At 43.3% G+C, this 13,623-nt stretch overlaps 1 protein-coding gene across 2 annotated transcripts in view; it reads left to right on the top strand.

Annotated features, from left to right (window-relative positions):
• Positions 1-13,623, top strand: part of DRAM1 (DNA damage regulated autophagy modulator 1) — an 88,184-nt gene that overhangs the window by 32,785 nt on the left and 41,776 nt on the right. The window contains exons 4-7 of one of the 2 annotated variants that reach the window (XM_032646075.1): positions 424-601; positions 4,591-4,649; positions 8,893-8,985; positions 9,558-11,861. In XM_032646075.1, the coding sequence (XP_032501966.1) occupies positions 424-601; positions 4,591-4,649; positions 8,893-8,985; positions 9,558-9,602 (375 nt within the window). In that variant the 3' untranslated portion in view covers positions 9,603-11,861. Of the gene's footprint in view, positions 1-423; positions 602-4,590; positions 4,650-8,892; positions 8,986-9,557; positions 11,862-13,623 lie in introns of those variants that run through there. The other variant, XM_032646076.1, reaches the window with a different exon arrangement.

Genomic DNA, 13,623 nt, shown 5'->3' with positions numbered 1-13,623 from the left:
CAACCCCAGCTCATTAGCATTAGATGCTTTGCCTTTTGTTTATTTTCCCTTGCTCAAATGTGCCTAACATTCAAGGGGTGAAAAGGATTTGTTTTTCTTAATTCTTTTATAATTTTTTTGGTTTAATATGGGTTTTCCCCCCCAGTTTTATTGAGATATTATTACTGAACCAGGCCCATCTGCCCAACTCGCAGCAAGCCAAACGTTTGCTATGGAACAAGCAAGTTCCTGGCATTTACTCCAGTGCCGGGAAGGCTTTTCTCTTGGTCATCTTCTGCAAGCAGCTGTATTTTCCAAAGATGGGGTGTGTGCATCTGTGATGCCTGGTGGCTTTGAGGAGCCCAAAGCAAGTGAGTGAGTGTTCGGCTCTTGATGTGCACAGACTCACGCTGAGTAACAGCACATGTGTGACTTTCTCTCTAGGAGTTAACTGTCCCCGTGGTACACGATGGCGGTGCCCTTTTGGCGTTTGTCTGCGGTGTTGTGTACACGCTCCTGCAATCCATCATCTCTTACAAATCGTGTCCCCAGTGGAACAGCCTTTCCACATGCCGCATACGGATGGCCATCTCTGCCGTTTCCTCTGCAGCCATCATCCCCAGTATCCTTTCTTACATTTGTCAGTGTCCTTGCAAGCTTGACACCCTCGCCGCCCCACTCCCCTCCAAAAAAAATGGAGAAAGCAAAGGTTAACAGCCAAGTGTCAACAGGCTTCAGAAGAACGATTGGGAGAAACGGGTAAATCATAAGGAAAATATCTCAACGTTGTCTGGTTAAATCAAAAGAATCTTTGGGGAAAAGAATGGTGTGAAAGGAAAATGAAAAACAATGTCAGAACACTTCAGTCTCTATTTACTTTCCTTCCACAGGGTCGGTTTCGTGAGCCATGTGAAAATATTTATTTTTCTCTGTAGTGCTTGGCTAAAGACCTCAAATATTGATATTGTACTTAAAGTAATAGCCTTGTGGATTCCCAAGAGGCCCGACTTTCCCTTCTCCCCACACATAGGTGGTTAGATGGTTTGATTTATTCATCCATATTAAGAGGTTTTAAAAAGCTCTATACTATTTATTTCTAAGTCATTTAAATACATTTAGCCTTTTCTTTTTATCACTGATTTCATTTTCAAAATGAAATTTTATTTTTCCTAATTCAACAATGTGAAAAGAAAATAGAAATTTATCATACCTGTATATTCTGATTTAGAAGAAATGAAAAACAACCCTTTCTTCCTTTTTTTTTTCCTTTTTCATTCTTTCTTTTCCTTTTTTTCCCCCCAAGAGGTATTTAACAAAGAAAAAAAAAGCTGTGGTCTTTCAAGGGTGGAAAACTCCCCATCTTTCAAAATACCATCTGCAGTCATAGCAAATGCTAAAGAGTCATTAAAAATTGGTGATTATTTTCAGACTGTAGGAAAATGGAACTATTTTATTAGCGGTGGTCTTGTTCATCCAAGTTGGGTTGTGGTACAAAGTGGGCAAGCTTGAGTAAAAAGATATTTTGTCATCATGTGCTTCTAAGTATTAAGCCTTGCATTTTTCTTTTAAAATTGGAGCTATAGGGACTTCCTGGTGGCGCAGTGGTGAAGGATCCACCTGCCAATGCAGGGGACACGGGTTCGAGCCCTGGTCCGGGAAGATCCCACATGCTGCAGAGCAACTAAGCCCATGCACAACAACTACTGAGCCTGTGCTCTAGAGCCCATGAGCCACAACTACTGAGCCTGTATGCCACAACTACTGAAGCCCACGTGCCTAGAGCCCGTGCTCCACCACAAGAGAAGCCACCGCAATGAGAAGCCCGCACACTGCAATAAAGAGTAGCTCCCGCTCGCTGCAACTAGACAAAGCCTGGGCGCAGCAAAGAAGACCCAATGCAACCAAAAATAAATAAATTAATTAAAAATTTTTCTTAAAAAAAAAAATTGGAGCTATACAAAATGTGAAGTCTAAGGATGGTTTTGGGTTTTGTTTTTGTCATTTAGGGAAGAAAAATTTTAATTACAAAATTTCTAAGCACAGAGGAACCAAATTCTAGTATTGAGAAATTTAACAACAAACTATACACCCTGGTTCCTAAGATAGTTCCTTCTCTGTTTCCTTGTCCTATTTATGGATTGAAGACATTCATGCTTTCTCTTGAGACGGATCTCCTCAAACCTTTTAGCTTGTTTTAGTTGTAAGATTTATAGAACCACTTGTAAAGTCAAAAACAAAGTTTTTTGGTATAGGAAAACTTTCCTTGCTTCCAACTTTGGAGACAGATCTCTAGGTACTAAAATGAGAGAGGTTTAGCAGAATTACTTTTTCAAGCCAGAGTTTCACATACTAATAGTTCCCATTTCTAGGAAGTTCGTATGAGCCATGCTGACGGGTAGGATCCCTGAACAGAAACAGGTTATATGTCTTTATCTAATTAACTTGAACAAATTCATCCATAGGAAAAAGTCTTTTGTCTTAAACATTAGCATGGATTTATATTTCCTTAGAAAGATTTTAAAGTATCTTGAAAATGTCCTTGTTTCTCTTTCCTGTATTAGTTCCGTGAAACCTTATTTGACTCCTGAAGAAACTGAGAACTGGAATCACGCTTCCGAGCCCTTCCTACTAAACTATCCATCTTGCATTCAGCTTCTGCAGCTTTCAAAAGGCTTCACAAAATCACTAACAAGGCAAAGGCCGGTTCCTTTGTGTGAGACGCAGTCTGAGGCTGCCTATTTCTCCGACCTCCGTTTTACACTTTCTTCCCTGACTGTGGCTCTTTCCCGTTCTCTGCTTTTGCCCATGCTCTTCTTCTTGCCTGGATAACCTTCTCCACTTTGTCTTTCTAGAACTGAACTGTCTGTCCAACACAGTAGCCACTGGCCACACGAGGCTGTTGAGCATTCAAACGTGGGTAGTCTGTGTAGAGAAGGGCCGTAAGTGTAAAACACTGGATTTCAAAGACTTAATGAGAAAAAAAATGTAAAATATCTCATTAATAATTGTTTATATTATTACATGTTGAAATGACAACATGTTTGATATATTGGGTTAAATACGATACGTTAATATTAATTTCATTAGGCTCTTTTTCGTTTCTGTCAATGTGGTGACTATAGTAGAGAACATTGTTACACAATATGCCTGAATTTCTGTGGGATGATGCTGTCCTAGAGAGCTCCTCAAACCTCACAGCTTAGATTAAACTCAACTCAGTGTAGCTTCCCTGACACCTCAAACCCCATTTCGCTCCAAATTAATAATCTTCCCTCCGAGTCATGACTGCACCCTGTTCTTTTCTCTCTAACGCGGCACATTCCCTGGGTCCGACAAGGCTGTAATGTTTCTGGGAGCTGAGACCAGGTCTTTTTTGCCAGAGTTTTGTCCGCCTCTCCCCCCCACCCACTCCTCCCCAGCATGGGACCTGATGGGACTAAAGATGAGATAAAGAATTAAGTGAAAGAATTAAGTAAGAGGCTTTTAAAACTATTAGAAACAGACATACGGTCATGACATGATTAGAGAACCTTTACTGTTCTCTACTTCTTTTTATTTTTTGGCCAGCGGCATGCGGGATCTTAGTTCCCTGACCAGGGATTGAACCCGCGCCCCCAGCTCTGGAAGCGTCGAGTCTTAACCACTGGACTGCCAGGGAAGTCCCATTCTCTACTTCTTTTACTTTGAGAAACTGAGAGGTGTTAAGCATTGCAAAACATGGGAGGTGGCGGAGGGCAGGGAGAGAGGGTACTGACTCCAAATTCAGAGGAGGCGCTAAACTTGGCATTGATTGACGCAACACTTGGAATTAACATTTTGCAAAAACTTTTAAAGAGCATCCCATTTCTCTCTAGCTTTCTCTTGGCCTTCTATGTTCAATCAAAATGGTTGTCACCACCTTTGTGCAGACAGTCTTGTCCACGTTGGGCAGTAGCCTCAGTCCCTGGCCTTATTAGGCTGGCCTCTCAGGATTTGTCCTTCGTCCCCAAGGTCAGATGTAGGATGTATCTTTCTGATTTGTAAACCCTTTGGGCCAGGGAGGAAGGGCTCCGCTTACACCCAGTTACTCAATGGAAAAATCTGTTTTTTTTAAATTTTTATAAAGATAATACATTAAATTTCTGTAGCTTGTTTTTGTATATGAGCCTTGGTACTTTGTGATGCTTTGAAATGTTAATTTTTTCCTTGAAGCTGTTGCCTTGAACATAGTATTTTAGGAAAAAGAATTTTAATCAATATTATTATTTAGGGACAATAGTATTTTAGGGGAAAACTACTGCAAAAGTACCCATATTAGACTGCTGTGTCATTTTGACCAAACTTAAAAAACAGGGTCAAGCAAAATGTATCCACAGATTAAAAGTCTTCTATACATAACTGACAAAGTATTGCTAAGGAATGACTACTTCCGTGTTGTATTTTAACTGCTGCCATGATCGAACTTAAGGTTTGAGATGATAAGCTGATATAACTTGTTTGATAGCAGAAATGTTGGCACTAACATGTGAACATTGTGTAATGGTTATATTATTAGAAGAATAACCTATTCTTTATTCTTCTAATAAAGGACCTATTTTCTCCTGTAGTTTCCTTAACAATTTCGTTTTTTAGTGATTGCCTGTGCTTCATTAATTTCTGTAACCAAGCTGGAGTGGAATCCAAAAGAAAAGGTAAACTATAAGCTGTTTTCAATATGATTGTCAAACCTGGTTCCTTGAATTATTTTCAAAATTATTTTTTAAAATTTGAAATTAAAATTTTAAACCCTTCAACCATCGAGGCTTAGTAAAAGAGGCGAGATTTAATGGTAGGGAAACAATGCGAATGAAGGTGTATGGAGGTCAGAGGAAGCACCACATGTTAAGCAGAGGTGATGAAAACAGAGTAGAAGATGGTTTGTATCAGCATAGGGTGAGAAATAAATGTGGTCGGGGATAAGGTTGTGGGGGAATAGTTTGTGCAAGGCTTTAAGAGGTGGGCAGAGAGGCTCATGCTTGATGTAGGTGATCGGCCGAAGGCTTTTGAACAGGAAAGTAAATGAAAAGAATATTATTGGAGGGCTTCCCAGGTGGCGCAGTGGTTGAGAGTCCGCCTGCCGATGCAGGGGACACGGGTTCGTGTGGGATTCGCCATCATCCCACATGCCTCGGAGCAGCTGGGCCCGTGAGCCATGGCCGCTGAGCCTGCGCGTCCGGAACCTGTGCTCCGCAACGGGAGAGGCCACAACAGTGAGAGGCCCGCGTACCGCAAAAAAAAAAGAATATTATTGGAAGAAAATTAGAAGAGACACCTCGGATGTATTGAAGAGGAGAGAGACCGGAGTTAGAATGGCAGAGAGAAGGCAGTTCCACTAGTTTAGATTTTAAATCAAGATTCCCCTAGACTGGAAGAAATAGCATAAGAATGAAAGGACGTGATGAAGTGAAGATGACTTCCAAGTTTTTGTCTTGGGTGAACCAAAGAACCTGTTCTCATGAACAGATAAGATTGGGTCCCTTGGGACTTCCCTGGTGGTCCAGTGGCTAAGACTCAGCGCTCCTAATGCAGGGGGCCCAGATTTGATCCCTGGTCACGGAACTAGATCCCACATGCTGCAACTAAGAGTTTGCATGCCGCAACTAAAGATTCCATGTGCCACAACTAAAAGATCCTGCGTGCTGCAACTAAGACCCAGCGCAGCCAAATAAATGAATAAATATTTTTAAAAAAGAAGACGAAAAGATTGGGTCCTTAACAGGAATAAATGATTTCATGGGGAGAAATGGATGGGTTTGGTTTCAGAATCGTTGAATCTGAAGCTATAGTGAAACGCCGAGGAGAAATGTCCAGTTAGACATGGGGGACTAGACCTGGGGTAGGATCAAGAGCCATCAGAGCATAGGGTAGAGTGACGGGTAGTTTCCAGACCAAACATCAGAACACAAGGAATCAGATGTTTCGAATTAAGATCAACTCATGTCGTTAGTTACCTACAGAGAGAAGGGAGTTAGTGAGGAGCAGCAGTTTTTCCCAAGGGGCAGGTGGAGTTACTGATGTTTTTCAAAGAGCAGTTTCAGGGGCTTCCCTGGTGGCGCAGTGGTTAAGGATCTGCCTGCCAATGCAGGGTACACGGGTTCGAGCCCCGGTCCAGGAAAATCCCACATGCCGCAGAGCAACTAAGCCCGTGAGCCACAACTACTGAGCCTGTGCTCTACAGCCCGTGAGCCACAACTACTGAGCCCGCCTTGCTACAATTACTGAAGCCCGCGTGGCTAGAGCTCGTGCTCTGCAACAAGAGAAGCCACCACAATGAGAATCCTGCACCCCGCAATGAAGAGCTGCCCCCGCTCGCCGCAACTAGATAAAGCCCACATGTAGCAACGAAGACCCAATGCAGCCAAAAAAAAAAAAAAAAAAAAAAAAGCCCAATCCCTTTGTTTAAAAAAAAAAGCAGTTTCAGGGGCTTCCCTGGTGGTCCATTGTTTGACTCTGTGCTTCCACTGCAGGGAGCATGGGTTCGATCCCTGGTCGGGGTAATGGCAGGGTCAGAGGAAGCATTTTCCACCAGAGGGGATTCTGGCAGGTGATGGAAGCCTGCAAGAAGCAAGTGAGAGACTGAAGACGGTGAGGGCGAGCCAGGCAGAAGTTAGAAAAAAAGTGCTTCCTGATAAGGAGAGCTCACAGAAGAGTAGCCCTAGGTGTATTTTACTTCTTAACCACTGGGGGGAGGCCTTCCACCACAAATCAAACAAATCAGCAGCTGGGAAGGATTCATCAAAGCATATTCCCCAGTTGAAAAACCTTTTTTCATTTCATTTTCTATCTTAAAAATGTGAAAAGTACCTGGTTTTCTATTCACTCCCCTTCTGTTCCCCAATATCCACGAATGCAAAGAAAACTCTTTACATAAGTTCACGGAACAGAATAATCGTTTAGGTCCTGCCCCAAACTGTGGAGTGCTTCAGAGGTTTCAGAGCACATTCCTGTGCATTGACTTAACGTGGCAGGGAGGGTAAGAATTATGATGTCCTTGTCCCGTTTTACGTAGCAAGGAGATTAGAGCTTTGCCTGCGTTCATATATGTGTAGTGGAAGAGTCTGGACCCCTCCTTCAGTGCACTGTTATTAATACCATGCTACAGAAATCCTCTCCCACCCCCAAATTCTGCTTCTATTTGATTAAGCCATCTTCATTGTCTAGAGATGATAGGAGATGGGGTGGATCCCCTAGGGCTGTCACCTTTGAAAAGGAAGTGGCCCCCATTCTCTACCCTGTAACGTAGGCCGGTCAGATTCTCCCCGGAGTGGCCTGGATGAGAACAGTGGGTGGATGTGATCCTCCGTGGGGAGGGTGAGCGGTGGTTTCTGAGAGTTTGATGTGCCTCAATTAGATCTTTGTGGTGGATCAAAGAAAAGAACTGACCTGTAATCTAGCACACTTGTTTGTTCACACTTGTAACCTACGGCAGAGCAGACAGTGAAGTAGGAAGAAAATATAGGTTATGATTTGAAATCAGAGGGCTCGAACTGATGACAGTCCACAGGCTAATTGGGCATGTGGGCTAAAGTCAGAATTTAGACAAGAATTTTTTACTTAGATGGTGTTTAAAAATGCTTTTTAAAAATGGTTTCCAGGGCTTCCCTGGTGGCGCAGTGGTTGAGAGTCCGCCTGCCGATGTAGGGGACACGGGTTCGTGCCCCGGTCCGGGAAGATCCCACGTGCCGCGGAGCGGCTGGGCCCGTGAGCCATGGCTGCTGAGCCTGCGCGTCCGGAGCCTGTGCTCCGCAGCGGGAGAGGCCACAACAGTGAGAGGCCCGCGTACCGTAAAAAAAAAAAAAAAAAAAAAAATGGTTTCCAGTATTTAAAAATCAGGGGAGCTATCTCACACATACATACATACACACACACACACACACACACACACTCCGTGGGTCTTTTTTTGGCCCCGCCGCATGGCATGTGGGATCTTAGTTCCCTGACTAGGGATCAAACCCGAGCCCCCTGCATTGGAAGCACAGAGTCTTAACCACTGGACCAACAGGGAAGTGTCTCTCTCTCTCTCTCTCTCTCTCTCTCTCTCTCTCTCTCTCTCTCCTCTCTCTCTCTCTCTCTCTCTCTCTCTCTCTCTCTCTCTTTTCTTAATCTTAAAGGAACACTGGGGTCATACTTTCCTACCTGGCGAGAATGGAATTGAGCTGATGGGGCGTGGGCTCCCCATTGTCCCTCTTTTTGCAACCGTCAGTTTCATTTCTTTTTATTAGTTTCCTGGCCTCCAGAGGCAGCTGACTTTGGAACCCCGAATTAAAGCCATTCTCTTTCTTGTCCTCCATTCTCTCATTCCTGCCCCCAAGAAAATAGTCTCATAATTAGCATTTGCTTTGTAGCTGTGCTTACCTTATAACATCAAGCAGACCTATTTTCTGAACTGACGTTTTCTATAGTAACAGAGAAACACAAAACCCAGGGGTGATACCCAGTTTCCTTTAGATGCATACTTGAAGTCTGGAATAACCATATGGACACTGGGTAGGTGCTTTTCAAGCCTGCCTTTCAACTTTGGGATTCCCAGCTGTGGGAGAGCAAGTCGTGCCTTGTATGGAAAGTTCTTTCTTCTGTTGAGTCCAAATTTGCTTTCCACTCTCAGCCGTTTTGTGATCCTTCTTCTGACTGTTGAGGTTCCACAGCCAAGTCTTAAAGCCAGAGTGTGTGAGAACCAGAGAGAACTTTTGGGGTCATTGTATTCACATTCTTATCGGGCAGTTGCCCTGATGTGCATCCACGTGGCCTTGCTTACCGTGTTTCCTTCGGGGGTTGATTTATGCTCACTGGACAGCTTTTTCCTTTGGCCTGACCTGCTCATTATTATTTCAGTATGTCCACTAAAGTGAATGCGTTTAGGCTAAATTCTGTTTCTTTTTTTGTTGTTGCTCTTAGGATTATGTATATCACGTAGTGAGTGCGATCTGTGAATGGACAGTGGCCTTTGGTTTTATTTTCTACTTTCTAACATTCATCTACGATTTCCAGGTAGGTATTTATCAATACAAATGTTATAAGTTATGATGCGGATTAGTAGAGATCCATAGAACATTTCTTGCATTTAACATAAGAGCACTATCTTTTTACCCTTATGTGTTTGCAAAAATGTGTAAGTATTATGCAATTTAGTGTATTCCCAAAGGAAAGCATCTTGAATCTCCTCCTAAACAAGGAAACGCTCATCTGTCCTCTGCCATCTGATGCTTATAGTCATAGATCCTGGTTATGTTTTTTTCAAAGAGGTCTCACAAGTTCCAAATAACAGGAAATATGTCTTTTCTTAAAAATAAAAGTGTGTTGTTGAAAAATGTTCTCAAGGCAGAGAGAAGATGGGACCTTGTCAGATTTGGCAACAGGGAAAGTCTTACATTTTGAAACAAGTGAATTACTAGCTAAAAGGTTAGAGAGAAGGCCAAGAAAACTCTTGAGGACCCAACTCGAGCTCAGTACAAACCGTAGTGAGATCATCTCTGAGGGGGTGCAAAGCTGTTGGGAGTTTCAGAGCTGGCACTGGAATTGTTTACCTTCTTTTAAACCTTTTTTTATTTTTTTAAAAATAGAGTGTCACCCTAAGGATATCCACAGAAATCAATGGTGATGTTTGAAGAAAGGAGAATTCAATCTCACTCAAGGAAAGTGGCAGACAATTTCTAGTAGTGGTACAGAGGATAGACAGGGCTTTAACGCTGCCCTGCGTGGAATTCATCTGCAGCACATCCAGGACTTGAATTTCTTTAAGAATTCCCAATAGTTGTACTATTTCCAAAGGTATATTTTCCTAGAGAATGTAGAGCATTTATGACATTGTAGCAATGTTTTTATAATTTTCTAAGTAGACACTTTTTTATATTAACAAATTCATTACAGAAAAGATAAGGTGTTCCAGAAAATGGAGACCTCTTATTTTTTGTACAGATTCTGTTTTGTTTCTTTGTGTGTAAGAGATTTATGGAAATACACTAAAGGAGGAATTCATTAAAAAGTAAAATCAGGGAATATTCATTTTAAAATTTCATTTTTAGAGAATGCACTGTATAATTTTATATCTCAAGAGCATCTATAAAATTCAGTTTATAATGATCATTAAGATTTCGTTAATAAACTAACACTAAGAGACTATGATTTTTAGATGAACCAAGCAAAATGCTTCTGTTGAAAGGCCTTAATACCACGATGCACATTAACTCAGTGACCACGGAAGACCACGGTTTTGAAATTCTGTCCCCCCCACAGGCCTCCCTGCTCACAGAGACCAAGCTTCTACCCTTGCTGCTAACTGGCAGTCCGTAGTGATGTAACTCCAGGTAGGATTGATTTAGCAAGGCAGCTTAGAAATCAAAAGCCTTCTAACAACAGAGTGAAATGCAGGTGAACAACTAACAGGAAAAACTCACTGGATTCCGGACTGTCGTCTTTACCAGATGAGCGGGGAGAGGGGAGTGTGTCTCAGGGAATATCCAAGTAAGGCAGGATTATGGGAAGGAGACTTTTGCTTAATACTAAACCTCTGCAAAAGCCAGTCTGCAAACAGCATTGCAGATTCCACTTATAAAACTACCCTTTATTGTTACTGGCATAACTTGACATACAGTCTGACTCAGAAGCTGCAACTAACACCTTGCATTCATTTTACGCCGGTCAACGTGATGATGGGAGCGCAGGTCTGAGAGAGGAGAAAGGGGAGCAGGGTGTGTGATGGAGTTTGTTTGCTCCTCTTCTTAATGCCTATGGCTGGATGTTTGCACACTTTACAAAATGTGAAGCAGGTCCTTTGCTCAGCAAGACCTTCACATGGTGCCACTTTTCACCCAAATCAAAAATGACAAATGAAAAGCAGGTCATTCCAGAGGAAGAAGTGGGTCTTGAAATAGGAAGGCTTAGGTTTAGAAGTTGGAGAGAAGGAACTCTTCTTCAGGGACCCTCCAGACCATAAACCCATGTCTGGCCAAGTGGGTCCAGACCTTGAGGGCATATGCCAAGGGCAGAGCAGCCCGCCTGGATAGCTGTGGAGGAAGGAGTGAGACTTAGGGGTGGTCAGCCACTTCTGCAAGGTCACACTCTATTTCCCCTAAAGGTTCAGTGGTGAGAGCCTCAGACCCGCTGCTGGGTTAGTGGTAACTTGTTATAATGCTGTGGCTCTCTGTGTAACACTGGAACTGAAATCCTGGTTAAAGCTATGTTCTGCAGAGGGGGAGGAATGCCACTGACCTTTACCGTGGAACCTGCAGTAGAATGAATCCAGAGCTGGGTCTCCCTGGGAACAGACTTTTGTTATCAGCCCTTCTGGATGCGTTGTCATTCATTTCTATATCTCTCTGCAAGGTTTAGATTGGGAGCTCCTTGAGGGCAGAGTCTGCGCCTTAATCTTTGTCTTTGTAACTCCAGCATTTACCAGGCTGCCTCCTGGTACACAGTAGGTGCTTAATAAATAAATACTCACTGAATGCATGAATGAAGGAATGAGCAAATGAAGGCGTGGCTAGGGATATTTGTAGTGCTGCATAATGAGATCTACTCTGGTTTACTAATTAAGTGCTTAAATAGTCTGTGTCACCTCGTAATATTGACTGTTCTGCTCTGTGTGCTGGAAACGTTTCAGTTGTTTGGGCTTCTCCATTCTATGATGACTCTCTTCATCCTGGACAGTTACCACAGAAATTGTTAAATGGGCTAGACAAAATGGTACACCTGGCTTGGCAAACTGAGAAGGCCAAAAATCACTCCAGACAATCACGTTCTGCTGATTCCATGAAATCGCTAAAGCTGATCTTATCCATATTCTGGTATTACTTCTAATTTCCATGAACTTGCATTTCCTTGGACCTCATGGCTAAAGGAGTAAAATAAAATGAAATATTTCTTTATTTTAGTAGTTTGTGTCTCTGTTAAATTACAATATGTCGACTGGGTGCTACTATGAAGTCTATTTATCCGGGAAAGGATTCTAGCTCCACTTGGACTCTATAAAGGTAGAGTTTAAACCTTATGTGTTCTTTTTGTGTGTGTGTGTGTGCAGTACGCGGGCCTCTCACTGTTGTGGCCTCTCCCGTTGCGGAGCACAGGCTCTGGACGCGCAGGCTCAGCGGCCATGGCTCACGGGCCCAGCCGCTCTGCGGCATGTGGGATCTTCGCGTACCCGGGCACGAAAACCATGTCCCCTGCATCGGCAAGCAGACTCTCAACCAGTGCGCCACCAGGGAAGCCCACCTTATGTGTTCTTAATTCATGTAGATTTGCATGTAGGCAGGATGGCTCATCTCTGTAGAGATTCTTGAATAGTAGTATCAGAAGTTTGCACCAGAAATCCAACTCAAATTTGTTGAAGGAAAAAGGGGCATCTATTGCTTCAAGTAATGAGAAGTCCGGGGGTAGAGCTGGCTATAGGGATGGCTGGATCCACAAGTGCCACCAGGACTCCATCTGTTCTCTCCTTCTCTCAGCTCTGCTTTTCTCTCTGTTGGCATCATTCTCAGGCAGGCTTTCCCCTGGTGGGAGTGAGATGGCTTCTAGAAGACCCAGGCTACAAACTGTCCAGTGGAATGAGAGGGCTTCCTAAAAGTTCCAACCAAAGCTCTCCAATTGAAACTCACTGTCTCTGATTGGCTGCCTTGGGTCACATGCCCATCCTGTAGCCCAGGGAGGCGTGATGATGCTCTGATTGGTCAGACCAGCATCACATGTCCACCTCTGGAGCATTGAGGGGTCCACACCACCCAAACTACTGGGCTGATGGTGCGGGAAAGTTGTTTCTCAGAAGAAAGGGATGATAAGTGGATCTTGCACAGACAAAAAGCTGCAGATTCCACTATGAAATTAAAGTCTTCCCTGACCCCACAGGTCAGAAAAGCCAACCCAACTTGATTCAGAGCAAACCAAATTTTACCTGCTGCCAATCTTTTCAGGTAAAAAAAAAGATAAGTAAATGTAAGCCAGGTAGGTAATAATGTACCTTCAGTTAACTTCAAAGTTATGTTTATACTTCTCCAAGCTTCTCGTGTTCTTATTTAACCTCTGTGAGATTGGTCAGGCAGTTAATTGTCACATGCTTCAAATGAGGAAACTAAGGCAAAGCAAAAGAGGTTCAGTGACCTGTAAGTGGTTCTACCACCGGATGGCAACAGATTCCTGTCTGGGACTCTTGTTTTCTAATCCAGTGCATCCTTTTTTTTTTTCTCCCCAAACATTAACAGAGGATTCCACAGAAATTATATTTCATAAACCAAATTAAGTACATCAGTGTTGTGCTGTGTTTGGGTTTCCTAACATCCCTTACATGTGGCATGGTCCCATGTTCCCAGTTTTTACTCATTTGGAGACACACTGGTCTGGTATTTGGGCCTGGAATGAGGAAGGGGGAGTGGGAGGAAGATAAGTGGTCTCCATTCTCTCCCATTCCTTGATTCTGGCAAGCCTGGAGGCCCAGCCGTCTCCCCACACACATACTCTTGGTCTGGCTCTGAATACCCTGCATTCTCAAGGCCAGAATGTCATGCGTCTGCATCTTGTCTGTTGCACAAGAGAGCAACCACAGCCTCAAGCCCTGGAGGAGAAGCTTCTGACGCTCCTGGGTCACCCCCAGCAGATTCATCTTCTAAAACGAAGGGCAGCGGTATGCCAAACTCACAC

This window comes from Phocoena sinus, chromosome 10 (assembly GCF_008692025.1).
Source record: "Phocoena sinus isolate mPhoSin1 chromosome 10, mPhoSin1.pri, whole genome shotgun sequence".
NCBI lineage: Eukaryota > Metazoa > Chordata > Mammalia > Artiodactyla > Phocoenidae > Phocoena > Phocoena sinus.
This window is presented reverse-complemented; position numbering and strand designations above follow the sequence as displayed.